The 13,848-nt window shown below is 40.9% G+C and overlaps 1 protein-coding gene across 2 annotated transcripts; it reads left to right on the top strand.

Annotated features, from left to right (window-relative positions):
- The first annotated feature begins 451 nt into the window (after nucleotides 1–451).
- Nucleotides 452–12,046, top strand: SC5D (sterol-C5-desaturase). Of its 2 annotated transcripts, none has more exons than XM_047070434.1 (5): nucleotides 452–525; nucleotides 6,776–6,993; nucleotides 7,781–7,913; nucleotides 10,035–10,135; nucleotides 10,485–12,046. In XM_047070434.1, exons 2-5 carry the CDS (start codon nucleotides 6,784–6,786, stop codon nucleotides 10,938–10,940), a joined length of 900 nt encoding a protein of 299 aa, XP_046926390.1. In that variant the 5' UTR covers nucleotides 452–525; nucleotides 6,776–6,783; the 3' UTR covers nucleotides 10,941–12,046. The 2 variants fall into 2 exon arrangements, with proteins under 2 accessions (XP_046926390.1, XP_046926391.1); XM_047070435.1 differs by lacking the exon at nucleotides 452–525 and adding an exon at nucleotides 4,049–4,064.
- Nucleotides 12,047–13,848: the final 1,802 nt, after the last annotated feature.

The raw sequence follows: 13,848 nt of genomic DNA on the forward strand, positions 1-13,848 counted from the left end.
GGATAATCGAGCCTCCTTCACCTGGGTCGAAAAATGCACCGCCCGCCCCCCGCCCCCCGCCCCCCTCCCCGACCCGACATTCACCTCAAAGGAAATATCTATTTCCCTCAACGTAGAGCATCGGTTTTAGGGATGTTTCCATTAATACAGGAAACCCGATTCGGGCAGGATCTGAGCTACACACGTCAGTGACAGTGAAAAAAGACAAAAACAAAACCTGAAACTCCACCCGCCGCCGCTACGGTACCTGAACCAGGGTCCCGCCCTCTCTTCCACGGGGAGGACGAAGGGGGCAGGGCCGAGTGCGCGGCGCCCACGTGACCGCCAAGCGCCGCGCGCAGCCAAGTCGCGCGATCTGCCGTCATATCAGCTTATGCCGCCGGCCCCTGATTGGCTGGCGGCTCCGGCCGCTAGGAGCGTGTGTCTGGCTACGCCCCTCCCTGCCCGGCCCGCTGGCTGAACGCTGCTGGGCTCACTTTGGCCCAAGGCAACCTGCGACGTCGGCGGCGGTGGAACCTTCGGAAGGTAGGGATGCCAGCAGGGCAGGCGGCGGCGGCGGAATACCTCCGGAGAGGGATGGGCGAGGAGAGGAAGGGAAGTGGAGGGAGAGAAATCCGCAGGATGGGTCCCAGGTGGGGAAGTTGGGAGCGCGCCAGACGCTTTCTTTCAGGACCGGCTGCGGGGTGTCAGGCTCCGGGCGGGCGCTGGGGCTCCAGCGGTGACCCACGGCAGGGATTGGCAGGCAGCCGGGCATCCTGACAGCGTGCGCAGGCCGTGAGGCGTCGAGTGCGGGCGCAGGGGGCGCTCACTGGCGCTCGCTGGCGGGGATGGGGAGAGGGGCGACCGGAGACCTGCGGTGTCTGGGGGCTGTAGCCTGGCCCGAGGACGTTTCGGGGCGCTAAGGAGGCCCGCACATGAAAGCAACACACACGGCGAGGGACGTGAGGAAAACGACAAGTTGGCTACTGCGGATCGCTCATCCCAGGGAAGTCTGTCCAGTGAACGCTAATGCTTGGCTTTGAGACAGACTTCCCTATGTTTTGGAGGGATTTTTCCCTTTTTTGTTTTTTAAAGGGGCAAAGAAATTAGGCTGTGACCTCCTGACAATTGCAGTGCAAACCCCAGTTACTGCAACGTAATTAGGATGGAGGGACAACAGTCCGCGGTTTGTAAAGACTAAAAGGGAAGGGAAATAATGTATCGAGTTAGCGTCGAAAAAGGAAGAAGTCCTGTCTCTTGGCATCCCTGTGTAATAGCAGAATAAATTTGGAGGTGGTGTATATAGATAAAGTTCTAAATGTCAGTACGTAAAGTTTCCAAACTGGAAAGCTTGCGGTAGGCAGATATTTTTTAACCAAAACCTTCCAGCAGGTTACCTGTCTTTATATCACCGTTGGTGCGTGCGTGCGTGCGTATTTAGGTTTCTAATGATAAGCATCTAAAAAATAATAAGTGCATGATCCTTGATCACTTACAGAATGCTTTCCCATTCATTATGTAATGTAATTAGCGTGGAATACTCAGAATGCCGCATCCGTATGAGTACAACTTGAGAGATAATATAATGTAGAAGCTGGGAGAACAGACTCTAGACTATACATCCCAGTTGTTACTTGTTACTTAAGTTATTTAAACACTCCTGCCCTCAGTTTCCCTTTCTCTAAAGTGAAGGTTACAGAATTATCTACCTCCTCGGATTGTGATAATTAAGCCAAGTGATACAGAAAAAATGTTTTTAAATAATACCTGATTCTCAACAAAGGTTAGCCGTTACTGTCTATACTTTTAAAATAAAGCAAAAGTAAGAGTAGACTCCGATATTCTAAGCCTAATTGTGTTTTATTAAAAACTGTTTTGGGGCGCCTGGGTGGCGCAGTCGGTTAAGCGTCCGACTTCAGCCAGGTCACGCGATCTCGCCGTCCGTGAGTTCGAGCCCCGCGTCAGGCTCTGGGCTGATGGCTCAGAGCCTGGAGCCTGTTTCCGATTCTGTGTCTCCCTCTCTCTCTGCCCCTCCCCCGTTCATGCTCTGTCTCTCTCTGTCCCAAAAATAAATAAAAACGTTGAAAAAAAAATTAAAAAAAAAAACCTGTTTTATTTTTATAAAGTTTCTTTGTTTCTGTAAATGTAAAATAGTGCCAGCTTTGTTTCAGTCATGGGTAGTTAACTTAGGGTCTGTGAAGACCCTGACTTCAGTGGGGTATAAACCCCTTAAAATCGTATGCAAAATTATGTGAATTTGTAGTCACTGAGAATTGTAAACATTAAGGAGCTGAAGAGTTGAGATAGTGATGAAGAGGCAGTGGAACTTGGTGCGAGTTTAAGAAGTTTGACTTTGTGGGGTGCCTGGGTGGCCCAGTCAGTTGAGCGTCCAGCTCTTGATTTGGGCTCAGGTCATGATCTCACAGTTCGTGGGTTTGAGCCCTGTATCAGGTTCTGCACTGCCATTGTGGAGCCTGCTTGGGATTCTCTCTGCCCCTCCCTTACTCCCGCTTGCTCTTTCTCTCTCAACAACTAAACATTAAAAAAAAAAAAAAAAGAAAGAAAAAAAAATAGAACTTGGACTTTGCAGCCAGACTGCATGTGTTTGAGTTCCAGCTCCAGCATTTGTTACTTGATGATCCCAAGCAGATTACTAGTATTTCCTGTGCCCAGCTACTTGATCCATAAGATAATACTAGTACCTAACTCATGGGGTTTCTTGAAAGGGTTAAATGAGCTAATATTTACACTGCCTAGTGTACAGTAAATATTGATACTAGATATTATCAGTTATTTTTCAAAGAAAAACCAAATGACCTCTTTCTCCCTTAGGTTAAAGTAATTTTGACTCAGCTTTGGCTCCCGTAGCAACAGTAATAATAGCTCCTGTTTCTTGAATAACTTCTCTGTGTCAGTGCCAAAAGACTAGAAACTTAGTGCCTAAACCTTAAGAACAATTCTATAATGAAGATACGTTATCTCATTTTACAGATGTGGGTTTGAATATAAACTTCCAAGTTGAACTGCAATTTTGAGATTATATTACTGATTTCGAAAGATTTCTTTGTTAGATGTCACAAAGTACGGCAACGTATTTAGGAATACTTAATTTCTACATTCAACAAATAAAATTAATTGAAGCCAAAATTCTAAAAACACTTAAAATAGGTTTCATTTCACAGTATCTAAACCGCCTCCCTTTCCGGCACTGGCTTGTCGTTGCAGCAATTATGCACAGGGAATGTACAAATGAACACAACTAGCATGGTCCTCAGATAAAAGCAAAACTGAAGTTAGGGACTGAGATCTTGTGAAAGTTATTACTCACGTCTGATATTGAAGGTTGATTAAAGTAGATTTCTGGTTACTGTTTGAATTGTTTTTGGCTGCACTGTACTTACTGTATTGTCTTAGGGCTACGGGACTCTATAGGTAACATGTAGATTAGTCTGGAAACTCTTAACCAACCTTTAGTGGTGTCACAATATCTAGTTGCTGGGTTGTTTCTAAATGTTTATGTTTCCTGGTATGACTTAGTGTACTTCCTTTGCTACATTATTTCCCTTAGCAGTCTCTACTCCTTATGGCTTCAGCTTCAACCAGTACAAGCTCACTGTTGAACTTCCGATTCATATTTGCATGTAATCTACTGCTTTATGTCTAAGAAGAAGCATAGAGTTAAAGCTTATTAGTCTATGCTAATTAGATTTAAGACCCAAACTGACTCCATCATTCCTTGCACACCCTGCGTGTCCCAAATATATATATTTGTCCCTGCGGCACCAAATATAACAGCTCTCCCAGAATTCCCTCTTTTGATTATGATGACATCATCATCCACATGAGCCAGCTTAAATCTCATAGTCATCCTGCATTTCTCCCTCTTTCATATTCCCGTATTTAATTGGTTGTCACACCCTGTGGGTTTTATGGGTTTTTTTTGTTTTTTGTTTGTTTAAGCAGGCTCCACCCCCCAGTGCTGAGGCCAACATGGGGCTTGAACTCATGACCCCGGGATCAAGACGTGAGCTGAGATCAAGAGTCAGATGCTTAACCAGCTGAGCCACCCAGGCATCCCAAGCCCTGTGGGTTTTTTACTTGCTCAATCTCTGATGAATGTGTGTGTTCTTAGAGCTGGGCTAGTCTATCACAGGAACGACCAAATTAGTCTATCTCTGGCTCTGGCTCTTTGTCTTTTTCTCATCAATACTCATATTCCTAATGGAATGGGTTCTATGAAGTACGGGTCTGATTATAATCTCTTCCCTGCTCAGCGACCTTTTGGTATCTCCCCGTCGTGTATGAGGGAAAGTTGGATTCCCTAGCAGGGCAACAGAGCCCTTCCCAGTGTGACACCACTTTCCTTTCATAAGGTTTATCCTCAAACATTTTTTTCCCCTCTGTTTTACCCGTCACACTGTTTGGCACCCACCAGTGACACCCATTGAGTCACGAATGTGGCATGACTTTTTTCCATGCCTTTGCAAGTTGTTACTTTTATTTGAAATGCCCCTCTCTAAACTTTTCTTTCTGATAATGTCCTTTAACGCCTGAATCAGATATGTGTATACCTTTGTTATAGCACTTGCATTGATGTAATTATTTCTAAAATTGCCTTGTCTTGAAGATGGATTTTGACTGTATCTTTTCAGTCTTTATAGGCTCATTATCTAGTGTAGAGCTTGATGCTTAATTGTTATTTGAATGAATTAACAGTGTATGATGAAGGATATATGTCAATATCTGGCATTTGGCATTAGTTAACTAAAACTAAGCACCGGGGTGGCTTGGTCAGTTAAGCATCCGACTCTTGATTTCAGCTCAGGTCATGATCTCACAGTTCGTGAGTTCGAGCCCCGCATCAGGCTCTGTGCCAACAATGCGGAGCCTGCTCGGGATTCTCTCTCTCCCTCTCTCTCTGACCCTCCCCTGCTTGCTCTCTGTATCTCTCTCAAAATAAATAAAAATAAACTTAAAAAAAAAAACTTTCCATGCCAAAGTGAGAAAAAAATGTTTGCAACGCCTATCACAGAAAAGGAGCTAAACACTCTTAATAAATAAGAACTTCTAGAATTTGATTTTAAGAAACTGACAACTCAGTGGGAAAATGGGCAAGGGATAAAGACATTACTTCACAGAAAAAAATATAAATTATTCTAAATATGTGGAGTCATGCTCAACCTCACTCATAATAAGAAAAAGGTAAATATACACGGAGATATCATTTTTGTTGCTATCAGATTAGCAAACATCTTAAAGTTCGATGATACTGTCTGTTAAGGTTGTAGAGATATAGGCACTGTGGCCTTGCAAAGTGGTACAGTTCCTGTGCAGAGCAATTGGGCAGTGTCTACCAGAGTGACCAGTGCAGTTCAACTCTGTCCTAGCTTTTCTGCTTGTAGAAATTTACACAAAGTAGGGTTAATCGTTGTAGCATTGTTTTAAATCACCTAAGATTAGAATCTATCCAAATCCTTGTACGTGAGTTAGATAAACAGCAGCGAAGTCACACAAAGGAAACATATGTCCATAGTCCCTTAGCCACACTTTCAAAGTCCGAAAAGCCCTGAAAAACCAGAAGTTTTTTTGTTTTTTAAAGGTGGGCACTCAAACTCATTTGGTGGCAAGGGCTTACTCCCACTGACTGAGGTGCCCATTTTGTGTTGGTGTACCTGTCAGGTACCCCCACCCCTTGCAATTTGCTGGGACTGTTTTTGTTACTGTGGGTTTAATTGCATATGGCAACATTAAAAAAAAAAAAAAAAAAGAGGTAATGAAAGCCCATATGAATAACAGAATGAATGGAAGCACCTGTCATTGGTAATAGCACAGAACACGGAGTTATATATTGTAGGAACTTGTGCGTCGTGTGTCTGTGAGGCCTCCTGCTAAAGAAGACGGTGTGGGCACTACCACCATGTGACTTAAAGACTAGAAGAACAGGGGCGCCTGGGTGGCGCAGTCGGTTAAGCGTCCGACTTCAGCCAGGTCACGATCTCGCGGTCCGTGAGTTCGAGCCCCGCGTCAGGCTCTGGGCTGATGGCTCAGAGCCTGGAGCCTGTTTCCGATTCTGTGTCTCCCTCTCTCTCTGCCCCTCCCCCGTTCATGCTCTCTCTCTATCCCAAAAATAAATAAACGTTTAAAAAAAAAAAATTTTTTAAAAAAAAAAAAAGACTAGAAGAACAGATTGCCAAAGTTTTACACTAGTGGTGAGGACCAAGAGAGAACTAACGAAAACCAGGAAACCACCGCCCAGGACAGAAAACAAAGATCCTAACCATGTTCTGATTAAGTGGTTGTGACAACAAGAACATAAATAAATGCCACCGGTTGCTTCTTGGATCTTGAAACAAGCTGGAATATATCAGGAAGAACTACTACTGAAGAAGAATGTTAGTATTAAGAAGAGAGGAATCAAGTTTAGGGAGCAGGGTAATGAAAAATATCTGAAAGTATGGTGAAAATTACTCTGCTGGTCAGGAAACAGCTACACCTAACCCTGGTGAATTGGCTAAGGTAATACCCGATGGAAACGTGAGTGCTGAATACATTTGCAGTGGTGGCGGAATATTGTGGTAACATATTGTTAAATTGCTCTGCACAGGAACTGTATCACTTTGCAAGGCCATAGCAATGTAGGGTCGTGTCTGTTGCCCTACAACCTTACCGGCAGAGAATGTCCTCAAACTTCAGGACATTCGTTAAGCAGGAACTTCATATATAGTTTTTCTAAAAATGTTTCGCATTAAAAAATATCAACATGGGTAAATAATTGTTGCACATGCTTATCCTTCAGGGACTAAGATGGATCTTGTACTCAGTGCTGCAGATTATTATTTTTTTACGCCGTACATCTACCCAGCCTCGTGGCCCGAAGACGACATCTTCCGACAAACTATTAGTCTCCTAATTGTAACAAATCTTGGCGCTTATATCCTTTATTTCTTCTTTGCAACACTGAGCTATTATTTTGTCTTTGATCATTCATTAATGAAGCATCCACAGTTTTTAAAGGTAAGTGATTTTCTTACCTACTTTTTAACTGTGTTTACCATAAAAATAATACGTATTTGTGTGTGAGATTTTCAGGTTAAACTGGTTATAACCATTAAGAAAAATTTCTGCAACCAGCATTAGATGGGTTAGATAGTTTTGGTAGGGCTAATCCCCTCTCTTAATGGAAACAAATAAATGAACCCAACTTCTTTTTTTTTCTTTTTTAATTATAAGCCTGGTGTCTTGCTAGATATATAGAATTTCTTTGCTAACAGTGATGAATAAATAAATGCACACATTTGTGTATTTGCTTTAATGTTTGACTTTCACAAACTGAAGTATGTTTTTACTACGTGTGTGTGTGTGTGTGTGTGTATATATATATATATCTTTTGACACGATAGGAGATTGTAAACTTATTTACAATCATTTTCTATTTCAGTTATTTATATTTATCAGTTCCTCCAAGGACTAAAAAAAGAAAAAATCAAGAGAGGTTTGGGGATGGAAGTTATTTATGAAAGAAAGGCTCATTTTATAAATAGACGTGTAGAATGCGGATTTTGTGAGAAAAAGAGTAAGATCAAGAATTCAAGGTACTTAGCGTATTTGCTTTTTAAAAAAGAAGTGTCTTTCTTACACATGCATTCCCACGTATTAACATTTTAACGGAAACAGTTTAGCAGTAAGCTCCTTCACATAAAAGAGGTTGAAAAATCCATTCCAAGACAATTTCATCAATTTCATGCTGGTTTTGTTTACCATAGACTTTGTGGTTTTTAAGTATTGGAAATTTCATTTTCAGAATCAAGTCTATAGAGAGATTACGTTTACTGTGCAGTCATTGCCGTGGATTAGTATTCCCACTGTTGCATTGTTCCTGCTAGAGTTGAGAGGTTACAGCAAATTATATGATGACGTAGGAGAGTTTCCAAGTGGTAAGTAAATAATATGAACATGAGGCACAGAGTGGTTTCTCTCAAGAACCAAATCTGCCTCTTTTTCTTCTTTTAAAATAATTACAGATTGTTTGTGGGTTTTTTTTTTCAGTTAAAAATTTTTGATGTTGGTTAAATTTTTTTTAATGTTTCTTTATTTTGAGAAAAAGAGACAGAGTGCAAGCAGGGGAGGGGCAGAGAGAGGGGGAGACAGAATCCGAAGCAGGCTCCAGGCTCTGAGCTGTCAGCGCAGAGCCTGATGTGGGCTCAGTCCCATGACCCCGGGATGATGATCTGAGCCAAAATCAAGAGCTGGACGCTCAACCACCTGAGCCCCCCAGGCTCCCCATTTAATTGTTTTTAATGCTTTGTTTTTATGCATTCATGTCTTGCCACATAATGCACGTTTCCTAATCTATCAATTTTAAAGCTGGTCGTGGATGGAATTATGCTTAGGGGAAGACGGATAGATCAGAGATAGAGCTTTGCATTCATTTACTATTCTCTTTATTGAATTCAGACTCCCTCAAAAGCTCAAATGGTACATAATTATAGAAAATCAGAAAATACAGATTTTAAATCCACTGTCCTGCTACCTAGAAACTACCTCTTTTGACATACATCCTCCAGTTTTCTTTTCTTTTTTTTTTTTTTTTAACGTTTATTTATTTTTTGGGGGGGACAGAGAGAGACAGAGCATGGATGGTGGAGGGGCAGAGAGAGAGGGAGACACAGAATCGGAAACAGGCTCCAGGCTCTGAGCCATCAGCCCAGAGCCTGACGCGGGGCTCAAACTCACGGACCACGAGATCGTGACCTGGCTGAAGTCGGACGCTTAACCGACTGCGCCACCCAGGCACCCCGCATCCTCCAGTTTTCTATGCATGTATACTTCATCATTTATGCTACAAAAATGAAACCCTACTACACATACTGGTTTGGACTTCGCTTTTTTTTCTTAGTAGTGTATATATATGTGGCTATCTTTTCATTCAGTAAATATTGACCTTATATAGTGTATGAGTTACAGTATCACATTATGTAGATATCCATAGTTTATTTAAATGATCCCCGATTTTTAGGCCTTTAGATTATTCCTTTTTTTCTCTTGTAGCCAGTCCTGCAATGACTAAATTTTTGTGAAATTCTGAAATTATGTAATGAAGAGACATTTCTGGTGTCTAGTATTAGAAAGCGAGAATAGTAGTTAACATTTATTGAGTGTTAATATGTACCAGCTACTTCTAAGCTTTCCACACGTATCAATCCATTTTATTCTATATCGGTTCTACGACATAGGTCCTGTTATTACGTTCCTCTTATAGGTGAGTAAATTAATGCACAGAGAGTGTCAGTAACTTGCCCATTCAGCAAATAAGTGGTCATTCAGCAAATAAGTGGTCTATCTGGGACTGGCCCTCAGGTTCGCTTGCACCCACACAGCTGCTGTCCAAGTAAGAGGTTAGATATTTAAAAGAAGGAACAAGAATTATACAGTAGGGTGATGAATTGACTAGGCCTTGAAAAGTGGATAGGACTCTGAGTAAATATAAAAGGAGAAAGTGCATTCTAGATACATGGAACAGAATGAGTAAAGGTACAGAGGTGAGACTTTCAAGATGTTGGGAGGACACTGGGTAAACCAGCCCGGTTAGTACAGGAATGGGTCAGGCAGGAAAGATCAGAAAAAGTTGGGTTGTGGAGGAAATGCTAGGTTTTAGGTATTTAGCGGGAAATAAAGTTCTAAGCAGGAAAATAGTGTGTAAAGATATGTTTTATGAGGATTAAGATGAAGGAAAAATAAACAGTGTTATTTATGCCCAGAGATTTAAATAAGAAAGATGCCTTAAGCATGTGTTTTTTTCTGTCTCATAAATGTCTTCATAATTTAATATTTGAGGTGGGGGCACTTTAAGGTTTTATGAGAGGCAAATGAGAAAATGAGCAGATACCAGAGAGATTAGGAAGATTAATTTATAATGTATTGAATTAGCCAAAACAGTTGATAGTGTTAGGTCTAGGATCATATTTGGTCCACTGAGATGGACAAGTCAAGTACAAAGTAAATTCTGATCCTGGAAGCCGGATCTTGGTTCTGATCTATCGTGTTGTCTCTTCTAGGCTGGTTTCGGCTCATTGTTAGTATACTGTCCTTCCTCTTTTTCACTGACATGCTGATCTACTGGATTCACAGAGGCCTTCATCATAGACTTGTGTATAAGGTAGAGTGAAATTTAGGGGAAAGAGAAAAACTATATCCATTTCAGCAGTGTATGGTTACAAGTTCTGTTTTCTGTCTCCCAGAATTTCCTGTAACTTACTAAATACCTAAGTAGCCACAGCATGACAGATACCAGGTTCATTTTGTTTGTGTTCTTTATGGGTCTGGAGGGGCTATGTTACAATGTTACTGTTTCAGGTAAAGGAGGGCATTTTATAACATGAGTGATTTTGCTGAATTTATAGAGATTTTTTAGTTAGGTCATTGGAAATGACATGCTCATGACATGGGCATGGAAAGCTAAGTTGAAAAGTGAAGGTGGTTATTAACTGTGTTCTTTCCTTCTGTAGCGCATACACAAACCTCATCATCTCTGGAAGATTCCTACTCCATTTGCCAGTCATGCTTTTCACCCCGTGGATGGCTTCCTTCAGAGTCTACCTTACCATATATACCCTTTTATCTTTCCACTACACAAGGTGGTTTACTTAGGCTTGTACATCCTGGTCAATATCTGGACGATTTCCATTCATGATGGTGATTTCCGTGTTCCCCACATTTTAAGGCCATTTATTAATGGCTCAGCCCATCATACAGACCACCACATGTTCTTTGACTATAACTATGGACAGTATTTCACCTTGTGGGATAGAATTGGAGGCTCATTCAAAAATCCTTCCTCCTTTGAAGGGAAGGGACCACTTAGTTACGTGAAGAAGATGACAGAAGAAAAATGGAACAGCCACGCAGAAAACGGTTGTAAAAATGGAAAATTATTCAGTGGAGAGCTTACAAAGACTGAGTAGTAGATTTTTGCCCTGTTATTGAATATGACAAAATATTTTTAGTTAAGGAAAAATAATCTACATACATACAACCAAGAGACATAGCAAGTAAATGGTATTTGAAAGTCCACGTTGTGGGTTCTGCTCATCATGATGGTAGGTCAAGGAAAGATGCTGTCTGTGAACACCAAGATTTTCAACCTCGTGCTTACAATACTAAGTGTTGGTCTAAAGGGCAAGTTATGTCTTTCTAGCCAGCGTATCTATAATTTGTATAGCCTCAGCGGTTTTTGTAAGGATAGAGAATAAATTATCGAGGGGACTAGGTTATGTCCTTTTGCCTTAATCCACCCATACTGATTAAGAAAAATATGTTATGCTTGATAATACCAACACTAAGCATCATAACAAAGAAATACTAATAGGAATAGGGTTCCTTATTTCAGGAATGGTTAAGTCTTCAGTGTTGGTATGGTAATGACTACCCACAGTGTTTGTTCAAGTGGAAACATCAGTGTGAAAAAAAACTCTGATAAAACATTAGCAGCCAAGTAAATGACCTAATTAATACCAGGTATAAGAAGATTATCATCTTCCTACATGTAGGAAGCTTCTCTGTAGACATTGTCAAATAATTGCATTTTACTGATGAAAACATAAACTAGAATTTTTAAGAAAATATTCATACTACCATGATTTAATCCAAACCTGGGACTATTTTAAGATTTTGATGGTTATTGTTTTAAACCATTGTTTAATAAGTATTATGTGAACCTGAGTATATTTAGAAAGGGAAATTTGATGCCCAAGTAATATATTTGACATTACTGCTTTTTTAATTAAAAGGATGCACTGCACTTTTGATACGTTTCAAAGTTACAATCCTGTAATTTCCTATGAAAGGAAGTAATTGCCAAAAATTTAGGCCTATCACTGAAGATTAGCTTTGAAATCTTATTTTCTCTCCTCTCCCTTCACTTTCCCCCACATTCTGTGCAAGAAGATTTAACAAATACTTTCGTAAAGAAATGTCGTGTGTTGTAACAAATATGTTGGAAAAACATGATTTGGAAAGGCATTCTATAAGCTATTTATGTAAAATCAATAAAAGTTGATTATCACTATTATTAAACTGTATCAGTTAAATATTGTAACCGCACAAAGTATTCTTTGTACACATTTTGTGTCAACTTGAAGCCACAGACATGATGTGGATCGTTGAAACTTTTAAATGTTCCCAAATGCTCCAAGTCAAGAGAGAAAGAAGGGGGTAGCACATTCTTTTTATACTCACATTCTTACTAGACGTGAGTGTTTTAGCAAGAGACCCGTCATAAAACTTAATGCTTGGTGTCCTGAAGAAAGTATTTTTTTCTGAGTTACTGTTGACAGGGTCCTACTACTTAAACATACTAGCGTGCCAGCTGGTGTTCTGTAACTGACAAATGCAGACAAGTGATGTTCACTAACCCCCCTGGCTCCAGTGCTCCACTTTGACCCCCCAAAATTAGGAAATTAAGCAAACTTTGTTTCCTCTGATAATGACAGCTAATATTCAAGTTTTCTATTTCTGTTTCAGTTTTGGTAGTTTATCTGTTTCTAGGAATTTACCCGTTTCTTCCAGGTTGTCCAATTTGTTGGCATATCATTTTTCATAATATTCTCTTGTAATAGTTTGTATTTCTGTGGTGTTGGTTGTTATTTCTCTTCTCTCATTTGTGATTTTATTGATTTGGGTCCTCCCTCTTTTCTTTTGGGTAAGTCTGGCTAGACGTTTATCAATTTTACTAACTTTTTTCTCAGGACGTGCCCCTGGTTTCATTGATCTGTTCTATTGTTTTTTTAGTTTCTATATCATTTATTTCTGCTCTAATCTTTATTATTTCCTTCATTCTGCTGGTGTTAGACTTTGTTGTTCTTTTTCTAGCTTCTTTACGTGTAAGGGTGGGTGGTTTATTTGAGATTTTTTTTTGCTTCTGAGGGCAGGCCTGTATCGCTGTATAGTTCCCTCTTAGGATCGCTTTTGCTGCATCCCAAAAGTTTTGGACTCTTGTGGATGACAGCTAGTGTTTATTGAGTTTCACTCCTGATCAGGCACTATTAGAAGTCCTTGACATGAGGAAATTGGAATGCAGTTGTATGACTTTTCCAAGGTTATTTCTCTCATGTAAAGCCCAGTGTGGATGTTTCTGGTCAGTGGGCAGCTCTCCCCAGTCATTCTGAGACCCAGGCTCCTTCCATCTTGGGACTACCTATCTCTAGTTTACAGTCTTCCTTGTTGAAGAAGCCCACAGAGGAAGAGGGAAAGGTACCCATGGAAAATGTTTGTGGGTCAGGCCTAAAAGTCATGCATATCCCTTGCCATGTTCCTTTGGACAGCACTTAGTTGTATGGCCAATCACACTGAAAGAGATTCTGGAAAACGTGTCCAATTGTGCCTGGAAGGATGGGGCAACTGCTTTCTGGAACAGCTAGCCAGTTTGCCATGCGCACATAATTTATTCTTTTCGGGGGTCCCAGTAAAAGGCATTGAAGTGATGAATGAGCCCCCAGAGTATTTCAAGTTATCCATCCACTGGATGTCTTTGTGCCCTTAATTAACTGTGTGTTAGTTTCCTCTAGGTTCTTACTACTGTGTCGCTAATAGAAAAGAAAGGACATGGGGCGCCTGGGTGGCTTGGTCGGTTAAGCATCCGACTTCAGCCAGGTCACGATCTCGCGGTCCGTGAGTTCGAGCCCCGCGTCGGGCTCTGGGCTGATGGCTCAGAGCCTGGAGCCTGTTTCCGATTCTGTGTCTCCCTCTCTCTCTGCCCCTCCCCTGTTCATGCTCTGTCTCTCTCTATCTCAAAAATAAATAAACGTTAAAAAAAAAAATTTAAGAAAGGACAGAATTTATAGGGAGAGGAAAGCTTCCCAAAAACGTTAGTAA

The sequence above is a fragment of the Lynx rufus genome, unplaced genomic scaffold (genome assembly GCF_022079265.1).
Source record: "Lynx rufus isolate CCGP_SWC_20201006 ecotype Redwood Valley unplaced genomic scaffold, mLynRuf1.p SCAF_9, whole genome shotgun sequence".
Taxonomy (NCBI): domain Eukaryota; kingdom Metazoa; phylum Chordata; class Mammalia; order Carnivora; family Felidae; genus Lynx; species Lynx rufus.

What these genes read in the sequence shown, in the direction of transcription:
- SC5D (XM_047070434.1), top strand. Translation starts at nt 6,784, where the DNA reads ATGGATCTTGTACTCAGTGCTGCAGATTATTATTTTTTTACGCCGTAC. An exon ending in AGCATCCACAGTTTTTAAAG is followed by an intron (nt 6,994 to 7,780) that starts GTAAGTGATTTT and finishes TTTCATTTTCAG; the next exon opens with AATCAAGTCTATAGAGAGAT. An exon ending in CGTAGGAGAGTTTCCAAGTG is followed by an intron (nt 7,914 to 10,034) that starts GTAAGTAAATAA and finishes TGTCTCTTCTAG; the next exon opens with GCTGGTTTCGGCTCATTGTT.